This window comes from Panulirus ornatus, chromosome 27 (genome assembly GCF_036320965.1).
Source record: "Panulirus ornatus isolate Po-2019 chromosome 27, ASM3632096v1, whole genome shotgun sequence".
Classification (NCBI taxonomy): Eukaryota; Metazoa; Arthropoda; class Malacostraca; order Decapoda; family Palinuridae; genus Panulirus; species Panulirus ornatus.
Genome location: NC_092250.1, coordinates 2,809,465 through 2,825,666, shown reverse-complemented (window position 1 = coordinate 2,825,666; position 16,202 = coordinate 2,809,465). Strand labels below are relative to the sequence as shown.

Here is a 16,202-nt window from a genome sequence, read left to right as displayed (position 1 = left end):
TGTGAACAACTGTGAAAGAAAATTGAAAGTATCACAATTGTTACACAAAGATGATGGCATTCAGTTACCTCTATCAGAGAAGATGAATAGAATCTTTGGTTGATTTGTTGATATGTGTTGGAGGTTGTTGAAAGCAAATGCTAATTAAAGTAACATTTAAGTTTAGAAAAAGATGGGATGTCATATTTTTATTACCAGTTTAAAAAGTGAAAAATCTGGAAGCTTTAAGTGAATATAGGTATTTGACAATGAAGTGCAGAAAGAATGATGATAATAAAGCTTTAGTATTTGTAGAATCTGATGGGAGAGAGTGAACACCGAAAATACAGTGAATGGAAAAAAATCACGTTTAGATTCCATATGAAGCTTGCATGAAGGAATGCAGGACTTATTCCAGTTTTGGTGCAAGGATGTGAAACCTAGGTTTGTATGTGTTAGGATAGGTCTGAATTATTAACCCCTAGAAGTAACTTGCATTGTATTAGAGTTGGGAGGATAGATTAAGATAGAAGATATTAGGGTTGATATGGGGTGAAGAAATTGATATAAAGGTGTGAGTTCACTAGTTATTGAGATTTTGTTGTGGCCACCTCCCTGAAGGAATTACCATAGGGAATGGGCATCAGAGATATAGATAGATGCGTTGTTGAGGGTCTTTTGAGATGGTCTAGTTAAGAAGAATGTATACTAGTAGCAGATGATATTTTGGAACTGATCAAACAGCTAATGTAACATTAGCAGGGATTTGACGTCATCATACACAGTCAACTTGGCCCATTCTTTCCACACAGTCTTCAGTGTGCCCTAGACCTTCACCCCCTTACCCATCCTATGACTCACTTCAGTGCCCTTAGTTCCACTTGCTGCTATGTCCACTCCTATACATTTCAGACGATTCACTTTCTCCAAGTTTCGTCAATTTAAACACTCCAACTAACCTGCCTTATTATTCTTGTAGAAACTTCTCATTTAACCCATATTTTTTTGGACCTTCTACAAGGTCTTTGTTGCTTTCTTCTGATCCTAATATTCTTGTTCTTTCTGCAAATATTTCTCAACTTTTCAAAGGAAACACCTGTTGTGCCAACCATCTTCCTTTCCTGAAGCCACACTGATACTCTCCAGTTAGTTGCTTGAAGCATCCTCTCAGTTGCCATTCTCCCCTGCTCCTTACCTTGTTTGCTCTTCTCACTCATATATTTCCACTTTTTTTAAAACCTCTTCAAATCTCCACTGTATCCTCCACAAGGTAGTGATCAGACATCCCACCGGCTGCCCCTCTCAGCACATTCACATCCAAAAGCCTCTCTTTTGCATGCCTGTTGATTAGTATGTAATCCAGTAGTGCTCACTGACCATCTTTTCAATTCACATACATATATTTGCGTATGTTCCTCTTTTTAAACCAGGTATTCCCAATCACTCTTCGTTTTTTGCACAAGCTTTTCACCATTTCCATTCATGATACTAAATATCCCAAGCCCCTCAGTTATACCTTCAACTGCCACATTACTCACATTTGCATTTAAGTCACCCATCTTTTATAGCGTCAGAAATGCTGACACACTCGCTAAGCAGCTCCCAAATGCTTGCCCCTTATGATGTTTCTTCTTATGGCCAGGTGCACAAGCACCTGCACCTTGCAATCTGTTTCCATTTTTACCCACATCATTCCAAGGTTCACTTCCATACACTTTTTCACCCTACTACAGTTCTTTTTTCTGAAGTAGTGCTTCCCCTTCCATAGTCCTGACCCTATCACCAACCTCTGATTTTACTTCTTTTACCAACCCATTCTCTTTTTCCCCTTGAGCTTTTTTTCTCAGAGCCAGAACATTCAAGTTTCTTTTCCCTTACATCCTACCTAGCTCTCCCTTCTTTTGATCTTGTTTATATCTGTAAATGATATCAGAAGCATACACTAGCTTCGATTTTTAACTGGCAGGAAGCTTTAGATTTTTGTATGACAATGTGAGTACTTTTACTAGGGTTGTCAAAAGACCGTGGAAGCAGATAAAGGATTAATGTAGGAACAAGAAAGAGCCATGTGAAGATTCCTCAGAGATTCTTTTTTTTTTTTTTTTCTGATGCTACTTTGCTAAGATAAAAGAATGAGGATGTTAGAAATTATATACCTGAATTTGATTTTTACTTGTAGCAGTTTCAGTTTATAAACTGATAGGAGAGAGGTGAATGGACAAAGAACACTGGGAAACTTAGAGGTAGAATTGTTTATTTAAATAGACTTTAGGGTTTTCTGATGTACCTCACTTATACTTCCTTAGGTAAAACTTCATGTTGCTCATTACAGATAGAGCATTTGTAAACCATTTTTGAATTGGCCACCTCTGCTTCAAGGCAAAATGTACATCCATAAATGCTTGTAGTGGCATCCCATGCATTATTGCTAGGTAATACAACCTAAATTCTTTCCATACACTGATCAGTCTATGAGGAAATGTCATTTGAGGTCTGTATAAGATCTGTACTCTCATGTTTTGTAATGAATAGTGAAGCTCTGACACTCTTACGAGATAGTGGATATTAGTTATGAAAACCCACACATCTCATCATGTGTGTCTGACATTATTCCTGGTGTACCTCATGCCACTGGCAGTATAGCAGCTTAGATTAAAAGGCATGTAGCACATATAAACAGTATTTCACTGAATCAAGTTGTATATTTTATGTAGAAAATTGTTTTAGTTAGTTTTACCAACAAACTTTAAGGAGATATTTGTTTTTAGAATGTTTGAAGATTTCCCACTCACAAAGTGTATCGTAGGTATTAGCTCTGCCTTTGTGAATGGATTAATAAGGGCATTAAGATATTTCCATCGGGATTTTACAGGTGCTGGAGAGTTAGAGAGTCGAGTTCAAGTTGTAGGTCTTTTGATGCTCCACCTGAGTGTAGTGCTTTGGTTCTATCACTGTGGCCTTCTGTCACACACACCTACAGAGGATGTCATTGAGGACTGCCATGTACCATTTCCTGCTGATCTTTTGTGCCGTATTTACAAAAACAGGTAATTTTTTTGTTGCTTGCTTAGCATGACAGACATTCAGGAATTATTTTGTTGTATTTAATGGTTTGCTCTCTTAAAAATTTTCAGAACATTAAATTGTAAGTGAAATGCGAGAGATTTTATATGCCTTTTCACTTCCTGAAGCTATATGTTATGGATCTTAGATTTAATCCATTTGCAGTATTTGAGAGATGACACTGATGTAAATATTTATCTTTTTGTAGACGTTCTGAAATCCAGCGACTTAGTTCAGTTCTTGCTGGCAATGAAGTGCTTATGATTGATGGCTTGCTGGAGGACACAGCAGGTTCAAGTGGAAGTATTGGAAAGGCATGGGAAAAAGAAGGAGGTTGTGGAATGTATCCTCCTCCATCATTACATGCTCTCTTAGCAGTCTTTTTACTTCCTGATGTATCTACTACCACTAAACATCGCATTGTGCAGTATCTCTTTCTTGACCTGGCATCCCTCTTATCTGATGGGTGAGTGCAAGAATAGATTTTTTTAATCAAGATGTCTTTGCTATAGATAATGGTATTGATAATATAGTTAACATTTTTATAGTGAGGAGGTAGGTAGATAGATCTGTGCTTGAGTTTATATTCCACAAGTTTGAAATAGAAACAGGTATTGATAATGAGATATGTCTGTGACAAAACTTTATTAGTATTTGATGTATGAAGATCTAATGAAGAATTCCAACAGGTATGTCAGGGTTGTAGAGGAGCTTGTGAAATATCCCTCCAGCTTTTCACTCTCCCCATCTCATATCAAGCTGACTCAGGCCTTCTGGCTCCTTGATCATAAGGATTTTCAGGTTAGTTGTTGAGTACTTTCACAGTATTATTTAGGTGTGGAAGCATTCATTGCAGGCAGTGTTGCATTTTTTAAGGCTATACTACAGTTACATTTTTAGTGTGGTTTCCTGCATATCATTTAACCTTACCTGTGCATGACAACTCTGAATTAAAGATTGCAGTGACCTCATATAACCACCCATCATCCAGTTGAAATGCAAAATGTTTCCCATTATTTATGATTACACTGGATGTAACATATCTCAGTATAATTTTTACAACTTCAGTTTATCACACAATATGAAATTGAGGTTGTGTTAATTTTATAGTGTATTATTGTATTTCTAGTGTTATGAAATGTGTGGCAGTTGACCTCACTTGCCCTTGACAACTTCAAAATTGCAAAGAGAATCAGTTTATATAGGCACCTTCTATCCAGTTCCAAAAAAATATTACACATTGAATATGGCAGCTAATGTAGGGATGTGTGGAGTTGAGGGTATTGTTCATTTGTGCGTGATCAGTACTTAGCATTGATCAGTTAAAGATACAGCTTGTCATTTATTAAGTATAATTAAAAGTATTGTCATTGCAAGTAGTGTGGGTTAAACTTTTGTTATATTTTCAATAGTTTTAAAGTAAGCTAAAGTAGAAGAGAGGTGTACATGCTCATTGATGTCTGCATTCTTAAAAATTTTGTATATTTCTCCATGTAGGAGGGCCTTAATGTGTTGCTGGATCCATTGGTCAATACCAATGACATCACACCCTGGCAACATAGGCGTATAATGAAAGCTTTCCTGTACCAGGTTTGTTCCACGACGATTATTTGTTCTTTATGCTCTTCAGAGATGATGTTTGTGCTGTTATGTTTTAGTTAATTTTTTCATATTTTAGTAGTTTTGCTTTTCAGAAACAGCTTTATAAAAGTGTTATAGCTTTCTGACTTAGTACTAAAAGTTCTATTGCCTTTCTTTAGATATGTCTTGTTTTTTTCTGGAGCTGATGTTAAAGTTATAATGCACTTGGTTACGTAAAAATCTTGAAATTTTGTAATGTTGTTTCTGCTTGTGACTGTGCGTGAATTACTCATAGTTTTTTCCTCTCAATGCAGCTGTACTTAAACATACAAACAAAGTATACAACAAGGCTTTCAATCATGGTCTTTGGAAAGTAAGGTAGCTGTTAGATTAGCACCTTCCACCACCATCATACAGAGCTCACAACCCAAACAACAGGCTTCTTCACAACATATTTGGTCTTGAGTGTTGGGGGCTTCCTGCCAGTGAAATTAGATAGGCATTGTGTTTTAAGCTGCTAATTTATGAGGAGAAATAGTTTTAATTGCTCCAATAGAATGTTCTTATTGACATATCTTCTCTTACTCCGACATTCCTTGTACAATCAACCCATACATTGAAAATCCAACTAACCAATTAACAACACAGTCACCTCCTTGTTTCTTTAGAAATTCAACTGCAGTACCATCCACTTCATCCACCTTACCTTATTTCATCTTATGCAAGGCTTTTACCACCACTTCTTTCTTCACCAAACCATTTTCCAAGAGTCCACTTTGCCTAACTTCCCAATCCTAATGCACTACATCTACCACCCTATCATCAAACACATTCAATAAACCTTCATGATATTCACTCCTCCCTATCTTATCACTACTTTTAACCATTTCTCAAAATGCTCCCTTCACTGATGTTTCCATTTATTCTTTTTTTCACACTATCAGCCTTCGAAAACATCATATTTTCCCTGAAGCTTGCTGATACTCACTCACCCCACCATTCGTTTACCCTCTTTTTCACACCTTGCACCTCCCTCTTGGCATTCTGCTGCTATTTCTTTTATATTTCCCAGTCATCTGCACTCTTTCCTTGTAAATCTATCTACCTATCTATATCTCTAAAGCCCATTCTAATTGGAACTCCTTCATAGGGTGTCCATGGCAATATAGTCTCCATAACTAGTGAACTCCAGTGCCACTTCTTAGCCTTTATGCCGCTCACCTTAACAGGCCACTGGCAAAGGGCAGCTGTATCGCAGTGTTTGCTGAAGCTCCTACCTAATGTTCCAACTGACTACTATCTAATGGTCTTTCCCACTTCTTCTACCTAAAAGTTTTGCTTAATGCTTCTGCCTGAATGTTCTTACCTACTACTTCTATCTACTTCTACCATTTTGCCAAAAGGAGGCTTCGTGTTCACACCCGGAAAAGTTATGAAGAAAGAGCTGCGCAAGTTAATTTGTCATGTGTTATGTATGACAAGGAGAGATTGTATGTTTGTGGACAGAATGCCAGTAGTTCCACGTGTTAGTGAGGCAGAAAGAAAAGACAGCTACCTGGGTCAGAGAAGTGCAACTTGACAACCACTGAAGAAGTGGCTCATTTAAGCAGGTGTCACTAACCCTCCTAATACCTTGGTGGGTAGAACTGGTAAAATACCTCCCTAATTGATGGCTGTGTGCCAACTACTACCTACCTTTCCTTGTAAGTATTGCCAATACACCTTTTTTTTCTCTCGCTAGCATGATCTCACCTTTCCCTTCTCTTTCTTTACTGCCCACCTACCAGCTTCTGCATTCCCCACACTTCTCTCATACATATCAGTACTGCTTCTGTAAATACCTTCTAATCCTGTCCCACTCCTCTGTTATTTATTATTATTAGAATTTTTTAAGCTTTGCCACTTCCTGCATTAGTGAGGTAGCACCAGGAGTTGACAAAGGAAAGGGGTTAAGATGACTTTGTATGACTATTTTTCCTTGGGGAACAGGGGAGAAAGAACACCTGCATCATTGAAGATGAATGAGGGAGATTGGCATGGGACTGGAAATCCTTTCTTCCTATATTATAATTTTCCATAGCATAGAGCAGTTGTAGGAACCAGTAGAGGTTTTTTTTCCTGACTACCTCACAAAGGTGGGAGAGTGAATATGTATGAAAGAAAGGATAATGATAGTGATAAAGATCATTCCAAGTTCATTTGGCAGTTTTCCTTAGTGCATTAAAAAACTTCTACTTTTCTTTCCAAAAGGGTGAACACAGTCGAGCTCTGACGTATGCTCAGATCCGTCAACCCCCCAAGGTAGATATGGATGATATAAGATTGCATTTAACCCTTCTTCTGGCCAATGGACTCATCAGGGAAGCTTTTCACTACCAGCGATCTCATCGCATCAAGAATAATTCCGAAGATCTTCTAAATCATCTCTTCACTGGTGTGTTCTTTTATTGACAGATGATAGATATTTTTTTATTTCTTTTTAGATCATTTTTAATTAAGATATGCCTGTCATTTCCCCTTAAGTTTAGAAATTTGTTCTTGTTACCACTTTCCTTATATAATAGATTGATCCCTTGCCAGGTAAGTGTATCTTCTTGGTCTTAGAAATAGATTAGCCTGAAGAAAAGTTAACAGATTATCCAGGTAAATTTGCTGGTTTGTTTACATCTGAAATAGAATTTCCTTTAGAGGATTCAAACGTTATGCACCTGAAAGTGAGCCTTCACTTCTCATCTTTTTTGTTCTTTAGTTCCTAGTGCTCCATTACTTTAGTTAAGGTAAAAATATCAATAAGTCACAGTAGTTTAATGATGTTAGGTTATACAAAGCATTTAAAACAACATTTAAACCTAAGCCAGATCTAGATTTTGAGAAGATGAGCCTCAAAACTTTAATAATGGTAGTACTTTATTGCTCACAGAGAATTTGTTTTATGCCCATAAGTATACAAAAGAGAAACAGGCATGTAGAGGATCATAGATTACTCAAGAATATGCAATACATATAAGAGCATTCTAATTATATGCACAAAGTGTCAAGTCTGATACCCCATATTCATATTACAAATATAAACAAACATAGTTAAAGTCAACCATAGAATCATAATCACAGCTGGATGGAACAAACAATCTTGTAACGTGCAATTAGACTAGTTACTGATTTGAATTTTTTACCAGTTGTCGTCATTTCATGATATCAACATAATAGATGGTCATGATGATTCTGTATAAATTACATCTATGAATGACAGCTTTTTTGTACATATCAAGTAAGGATTTTACATTCTTATTTTTAGCTTACCATAACCACTTATGATTTTATCTAATTTCCTTTTCGATTCCTTACTGCTGTTTCTATACCAACAGTATATGGCCAAAGACATTAGAGACTGAACAATGCTTGAATAAGACAGTTCCTTGATTTTACTTCTGAAGAAAATAAGTAGCCACAACTTTGACAAAAGATTAGAAAATATTGATAAATTTGGCATAATTTTGAAGGTATTTTGTTTCATATTACAAGAGCAACAGGGGGAGAAAGGATAGTGTCTTCCAGATAGTATATGTAATAGTAATGATAATAACCACGCAGTGCTCCTTTTCTGCTTTAATTCCACGCTTTCTGCTGCAAGTCATTCCTCTCTCTCATCCAAGAGTAGCTTTATAATTTAGGGTGCACTTCATTATCAGATGACTCATTTTTCACATTGTTAGTGAAAAATTATGAGGAAAACAGCAAGCACAAGCAAAGTATATGTGAGTGAACACAAATGCTGGGTGTAAGACTGTAATGGTAAGCTTACCTTGTTGTGCTCGTTGACTAAGAGTTATGAGTCCGTTACCAATGACAGCCTCTGGCTGGCATGGCATTGGACTTCCAAAATTTGCAGCTTGTAGCCCAAGCACATCGTCAATCAACTTTTTTAAAGCTATTGAAATTCCAGCATGACATTATTGAGCCAGCCATTTGAATGTATGTGATATACAATTCTTCTGATAGAAAACATGTATTTTGTTTACATGTTTACTTTTTCAATTAATTGTCAGTTTTTAGTGTGAATGTACTCTCATGTATTGTTCCATTTCCTACATTTAGTGAAATGTCATATGCAAAAATGTGTTGTTTAATGCACTGATTATATTTAGATATTTCATAAGTAAATTTTTCATTGTTTGTCCCAGGATGTGCCATATAGTGTTTCTATTATGTTGTAAACAGGTTGTGAGCAGCTTGGCAAGTTGGAAAGTGTTGTTCATTTACCTCTCTCTCATTTTGAGGAAGAGGCACTTGTTTCCTATCTCCATGCTTCATCCAACCCATCAGCTCAAGACTATCTTCTTGTTTATTACCTGCAGAGGGCAAGGTTAGTGGTTATTTAGCATGATGTATACTAATTATAGTAACAAGTGCTTTATATGTCACTATTTGGTATCTAGTACATTAACTATATTCTCTTTTTCTCAGCCTTTGCTTTGCTTACTTCTTTTTTTAGGCCAGACCACCTCACCTTGACCTTGCTTCTGGGTGGTCTGTGTATGTGTAACACTTTCTCTCTCTTTGGGAGGGGGGATAAAGTGAAAGGCAGATGTGGGATGTTTGAGTAGGGGAGGTAAGTATAGGGAGAGAGTCATGGCAAATGGTTTGGTGGAAAGGGAAGAGATGGTGAATACCTTGCACAAGATGAAATGTGGCAAGGCAGGTGGAGTGGATGGGATTGTAGTATAATTTCTCAAGAAAGGAGGTAACTGTCATTGATTGGTTAATTAGGATTTTTGACATATATATATATATATATATATATATATATATATATATATATATATATTTTTTTTTTTTTTTTGCCGCTGTCTCCCGCGTTTGCGAGGTAGCGCAAGGAAACAGACGAAAGAAATGGCCCAACCCACCCCCATACACATGTATATACATACGTCCACACATGCAAAATATACATACCTACACAGCTTTCCATGGTTTACCCCAGACGCTTCACATGCCCCGATTCAATTTACTGACAGCACGTCAACCCCGGTATACCACATCGCTCCAATTCACTCTATTCCTTGCCCTCCTTTCACCCTCCTGCATGTTCAGGCCCCGATCACACAAAATCTTTATCACTCCATCTTTCCACCTCCAATTTGGTCTCCCTCTTCTCCTCGTTCCCTCCACCTCCGACACATATATCCTTTTGGTCAATCTTTCCTCACTCATTCTCTCCATGTGCCCAAACCATTTCAAAACACCCTCTTCTGCTCTCTCAACCACGCTCTTTTTATTTCCACACATCTCTCTTACCCTTACGTTACTTACTCGATCAAACCACCTCACACCACACATTGTCCTCAAACATCTCATTTCCAGCACATCCATCCTCCTGCGCACAACTCTATCCATAGCCCACGCCTCGCAACCATACAACATTGTTGGAACCACTATTCCTTCAAACATACTCATTTTTGCTTTCCGAGATAATGTTCTCGACTTCCACACATTCTTCAAGGCTCCCAGAATTTTCGCCCCCTCCCCCACCCTATGATCCACTTCCGCTTCCATGGTTCCATCCGCTGCCAGATCTACTCCCAGATATCTAAAACACTTCACTTCCTCCAGTTTTTCTCCATTCAAACTCACCTCCCAATTGACTTGACCCTCAACCCTACTGTACCTAATAACCTTGCTCTTATTCACATTTACTCTTAACTTTCTTCTTTCACACACTTTACCAAACTCAGTCACCAGCTTCCGCAGTTTCTCACATGAATCAGCCACCAGCGCTGTATCATCAGCGAACAACAACTGACTCACTTCCCAAGCTCTCTCATCCCCAACAGACTTCATACTTGCCCCTCTTTCCAAAACTCTTGCATTCACCTCCCTAACAACCCCATCCATAAACAAATTAAACAACCATGGAGACATCACACACCCCTGCCGCAAACCTACATTCACTGAGAACCAATCACTTTCCTCTCTTCCTACACGTACACATGCCTTACATCCTCGATAAAAACTTTTCACTGCTTCTAACAACTTGCCTCCCACACCATATATTCTTAATACCTTCCACAGAGCATCTCTAGCAACTCTATCATATGCCTTCTCCAGATCCATAAATGCTACATACAAATCCATTTGCTTTTCTAAGTATTTCTCACATACATTCTTCAAAGCAAACACGTGATCCACACATCCTCTACCACTTCTGGAACCACACTGCTCTTCCCCAATCTGATCCTCTGTACATGCCTTCACCCTCTCAATCAATACCCTCCCATATGATTTACCAGGAATACTCAACAAACTTATACCTCTGTAATTTGAGCACTCACTCTTATCTCCCTTGCCTTTGTACAATGGCACTATGCACGCATTCCGCCAATCCTCAAGCACCTCACCATGAGTCATACATACATTAAATAACCTTCCCAACCAGTCAATAATACAGTCACCCCCTTTTTTAATAAATTCCACTGCAATACCATCCAAACCTGCTGCCTTGCCGGCTTTCATCTTCCTATATATATATATATATATATATATATATATATATATGGGTCATCATGATATGCTTGAGTTTTGGCAGAATGCCTTTTTAGTACCCTTTTATAAAGGCAAGGGGGACAAAAGTGAATGTTCAAATTATAGAGGCATAAGCTTATTTAGAGTACCTGGGAAGTTGTATGGGAGAGTGGTGACTGAGAAGATAGTAACATTCACAGAATATCAGAATGGGGAGGAACAGTGTGGCTCAGGAGTGATAGAGGATTTACGGATTAGGTTTGTGCTTTGAAGAATCTGAGTAAGAAATACTTAGAAAAACAGAGGTATTTGTGTTTGGTGTTTTTGGATCTGGAGAAAGCATATGATATGACTGACAGAGATGCTTTGTGGAAAATGTTATGAACATTTGGTATGGGAGGAAAGCTGCTAGATGCTGTGAGGAGTTTTTATCAAAAGAGTAAGACATGTTTGTAAGAAGAGAGGAGTGTTGTTAGTAGTTCATAATAAGGTGGGTAGGCAGAAGGGGTGTATGATGTCACCATGGCTATAAGATTTATGTTTGGGTTGTTGAAGAAGGTGAATGCAAGGGTATTGGAGAGGGGCAGGTCTGCAGTCTGTCAGGGGTAATTTTTTGGGGGGAAGTCATTTGTTTTTTGGTGATGCCACAGCAAGTAGCAAAACCAAGAGAAACTGCAGAAGTTGGTGTTTGAGTTTGGGAAAGTGTTTGAAAAGAGAAAGTTAAGAGTAAATCTGATTAAAAACAATGTTATTAGGTTTAGCACTGGAGAGAGACAGATGAGTTGGAATATCAGTTTGAACAGAGAGAACCTGGAGGAAGTGGAGTGTTTTAGATATCTGGGAGTGGACATGGCAGCAAATACAGTCTTGGAAGCTGAAGTGAACTATAGGGTGGGTGAGGGGACAAAGATCCTGAGTGCATCAAAGAGTTTGAAAAAATAGGTATCTGTTCGGACAAAGATGGGTATGTTTGATTGTATAGTGGTTTTGACAGTGTTGTATGGATGTGACTCAATAGTTTTGAGGTAGATGAATATGGAATGGGATGGATGTGCTGGAAGTTATTGTTTCCAGTTATATATGCTTATTCAACTTTGTTTATTATGTATTTTTGATATATAGTATTGGCATACTTAACATAAACATTGGCCATTGTAGGTATGATGAAGCTGCATTGCTGCAGGACAGTCTTCGAGGAGGTCTGGGGACTGCGAAGAAGCGGCAGGGAGCACGGTCTGCACTTGTGCATGGCTACCTCACTCACCTTCCTGATGTTGCTAAAAGAGTAATTTTCATCATTTATGTCTTTTTTCTATGGTTCATATTGATGCTTCTTTTCACTTACTTTGTTTTTGTAATGGTACAGTATATTATAATGTGCTGTACTTCATGTAAATCTAAACTGAGAACAATGGGATGACGCTGTCCTGAGACATATAATAAATTATCGCTATATTCCTTTGTATTTTCTTGGAATATAGCTGGGCAGATGCCCATCTCATGGGATTTTGGACTACCAGCGGTGTCATTACACCTCCTAAAATGATCACCTTTAGATTGTTCACCAACCTGGAGCTGAGTTGACCAACAACAGTAAAAAGTGCATTACTCAGTGACCCCCCCCCTCTTTCTCTTTACTAGTAAAAAATATAAGGTTTCTTCTGTGAAATATATTTTGTACAGTATTATAGGAAATGTTTATTTTCCTCTTTTCCAGTTGACATCTGGTGTTATTAGGAAGAATGGGCCCACCCATTCCATCTATACAAAGCCTCAGCCTTTGTCTGCTCAGATTCGTCAAGCAGTATCAAGTCCTACATCACATGCTTCCAGCATAAATAAAATGCTGGAGCACAATCAAGAAGCTTGGCCTTCAAAATGGGGGTCCACAACACCCTACACACCTTTTAGAAACAAGACTCAAAGGCGTAAAACACATGAACCCGTTGAGCCTGAAGAGTTTAGTGATTTATTCACACCAAAGAGGAAAAATTTAAGGTATGGTTAATTTGAAATGCAGGAGTCTTTTATGTGTATCCAGTCAGATATGTAGACCATGAAAAGTGACTGATATGCAGTGGTTCAGGAATAAGTAAACTAGTCTAATTGGCATACATCTAGTCTTTAGCTGACATGCATAACAAAATGAAATCAAAGACTGCCATAGATCTTTCTTTCAAACTACTGTTATTCCAGAAGGAAGTGTTTTTGCATATGATATAGTATTTCCTGATTTGTTTTTTTTACATTTCTGAGTCCTTTATATCAGTTGCAATAGTTACATAAAAACATATATAATTTCTTTTTCTTTTTCCTTTTTTAAGCAGAGAAGCTTCACATGTGGTATTCCCTTCACGAGTTCAGGCATTGCATTCAAAATATACCGCTGAAGAAGATGGAGAGGTTGGGCTGTTCAGTCCTGCTGCAAAAAAAAGTCGTTTTGGAGAATCCTCCCTCATGCGTGATGATGTTTCAAAGCTCATGGAGTCAGTTCTGAGACGGAGCATTTATGGAGGAATGGGTGTAGATACCAGGTAGGTTTATTATTTAAGTACTATTTTTGCAAGTTATAATGTGTTTTATGAATGCTTTATACTTGTGCAGTCAAATGTTTGCAAAGGATGTGAGTAGTGTTAGGAGAACAAGTGAGCATTGATGAGAGTAAATGGGAAAGTGATAACAGTTAAGAAGCATGAAGAGATGTATTGAGTATATTGAAGGGCTGATTAATGGTTTAGATGATAGGATGGCACATGTAGGGAGGTATGTCCAGCATGAGAGACATGGCAAGTAGTTTTGTGAAGGAAGAGGTGGTGGTTGCCTTGCAGATGAAGTGTGGCAAAATGGCTCATATGGATGGGATTGCAATTGAACATCTCAAGCAGGGGTGATAGGATTTTCGGTGTATGTATGGTCGAGGGTGAGGTGCTTGGAGATTGACAGAATGTTTGTATAGTGCTTTTGTGTAAAGGTAAAAGTGAATGTTAGAAATACACAGTTATAAGTTTATGTATATACATGTGTATGTGGGTGGGTTGGGCCATTCTTTCATCTGTTTCCTTACGCTACCTCGCTAACGGGATACAGCGACTCAGTGTAATGATAAGTTTACTTAGTGTACTTGATAAGTTTTATGAGAGTTTGGTGATGGAGAAGGTAGTAAAATGCATAGGGCATCAGAATGGGAAGGAATATCATGGCTTCAGGAGTTGTCTGGCTCATGTGACTGTTTGAAGAATCTTATGAGACATATTTAAGAGAAATAGAATTTGTATGTGGTGCTTATGGATGTGGAGGGAACACACAAAAGAAGTTAAAAGGGTTAACAAGGTTACTATGTGGAAGGTGTAATGAATTTATAGTGTAGGAAGAAAACTACTATCATGCATTTTGAGAGGAGTGCTTTAACAGGTTTGATGTAAGGAGCTGAATCTTAGCATAAGGGGATTTGGATGAAAGAAGATGATGTGGCAGTTGAGGGTATAATCATGAGGCAAAAAGTCCTAGTTGTACATGAAGATTGGTAAAAAGTTTGGAAATATATATATACTGAAAGAGGAAAGGAGACTGAGGATATATGTTGTAAGCATAAGCACATCTGGATGAGGTTAAGGGTCAACTGTGCATTAAAGGATCACATGTTGACTGACATGTGCAAAGTTGAGGTTGATGGTTGTGATTGTGCTAATAAGGATTGCAAGTCGATTATCTGGTTGCTTTTAGTGGAGGTGAGAGTGAAAGTTAGTGGTGGATTTAGGAAAAGGAGAAATGTCATATGTATGAAATTGACAGTGGGCAAGCATTGAAAATTAGCCAGTGTGCAGAGATATTGGGAAAAATTAAATGGGAAATGGTATAATGTGAGACTTAACGAAATTAGAGAGTGGAAAGTATTTAGAAAAGCAGTACTTTAAGAGGATTGTAAGTTTTTTTTATGATGTGTGTAAACATAGGGGATTGAAGGTCAATGCAAGTAAAAGTAAAGTAATGGTGTTGAAAGTAAACACTGTGAAAGTATAGATCTTGCAAAGCCCTAAAGAGTGAGATATGAAAGAGTACAAAATTGATATATAGATAAGGAAGGGAGGAGAAAGACTTGAAGAGGTGACAGATTTTAAGTATTTGGGAGCTGTTTTAGATAAGTTTGGTGATACAGGAGAGGTAATAGAGAGAGCCGTACAGGGCAAAAGAGTCATTCCGTTCCTTATCAGAATGATGACGGGTAGAGGTGTAAGTATAGAAGTGAAGAAAGGATTAAGGGACAGCATGGTCCTCGTAACAGACCTGTATAGCCAAAATCTAAACATGAGATGAGTCACGGAGGTCAGTGGAGAAAGAAATGAGGGGTTTTATGAGAGATTTGGCATGGCTGGGAATGAATTATGGAGTGGTAGAGAGGGTAAAGTATAATAGTTTGAGGTGGTTTTAAGTATGTGTAAGGAATATGAGATGGGGAGTATACTTGGAGAGTGTGTGATAATATGATTAAAGGGGTTGGTATAAGAGAGACTACTTGTAACTTGTAATATAAGGAAATAGAGTGGAAGTGTACTTGAGGGAGAGAAATGAGGGAAAATGTGTGGAATGTATGCAAGGGAGGCATGTGAGGATAGGGAGAAGCGCAGACTTTTTGCCTTGCTAACCCCTTTAATTGGAGTTCCTGGAGAAAATGGGTGTCAGAGAAGTGTGTAGCATATAGCAGTTTGGATGTGTATGTATGAGAAGGGATAGTAAGTGTTGGAATGGATGAATATATAGCTGTAGTGAGAGTTACATGGTATGTGGGTAGTATCTTGAGGAATAAGGGCAAGTGATTTGGAGGAGATAAAAAGTAAGCAAGAGAGAGCAGTTGAGAGATGGGGTGAGAGATTAGTGAACTTCAAAGGGAATAAGAAAATGCTTGGAAGGAGGTGAATAGTACAGAGAATAAGTTGAGTCAAATGGATGGAAGTAATGAGAGCAGATGGAAGTGGTAAAAGACAAAAAAGATATGAAAAAGCAAAGAAATGAATATTTTCATGGATTGCAGAATGTGTGAGATTATAGAGGTGAATGGCCCT

At 38.0% G+C, this 16,202-nt stretch overlaps 2 protein-coding genes across 5 annotated transcripts in view; one reads left to right on the top strand and one right to left on the bottom strand.

Moving 5' to 3' along the window:
• LOC139757534 (uncharacterized) overlaps window positions 1–16,202 on the bottom strand; it is a 199,707-nt gene that overhangs the window by 2,112 nt on the left and 181,393 nt on the right. The window lies entirely within an intron of this gene.
• The window catches only part of Elys (AT hook containing transcription factor 1 homolog), a 66,610-nt gene that overhangs the window by 23,009 nt on the left and 27,399 nt on the right, over window positions 1–16,202 (top strand). For 2 of the 4 annotated variants that reach the window (XM_071678090.1, XM_071678088.1), the window contains exons 14-22: window positions 2,852–3,026; window positions 3,251–3,508; window positions 3,732–3,843; window positions 4,540–4,632; window positions 6,874–7,057; window positions 8,842–8,986; window positions 12,301–12,427; window positions 12,860–13,140; window positions 13,470–13,676. In XM_071678090.1, the coding sequence (XP_071534191.1) occupies window positions 2,852–3,026; window positions 3,251–3,508; window positions 3,732–3,843; window positions 4,540–4,632; window positions 6,874–7,057; window positions 8,842–8,986; window positions 12,301–12,427; window positions 12,860–13,140; window positions 13,470–13,676 (1,582 nt within the window). Of the gene's footprint in view, window positions 1–2,851; window positions 3,027–3,250; window positions 3,509–3,731; window positions 3,844–4,539; window positions 4,633–6,873; window positions 7,058–8,841; window positions 8,987–12,300; window positions 12,428–12,859; window positions 13,141–13,466; window positions 13,677–16,202 lie in introns of all 4 variants that reach the window. The other 2 variants (XM_071678089.1, XM_071678087.1) reach the window with 1 other exon arrangement.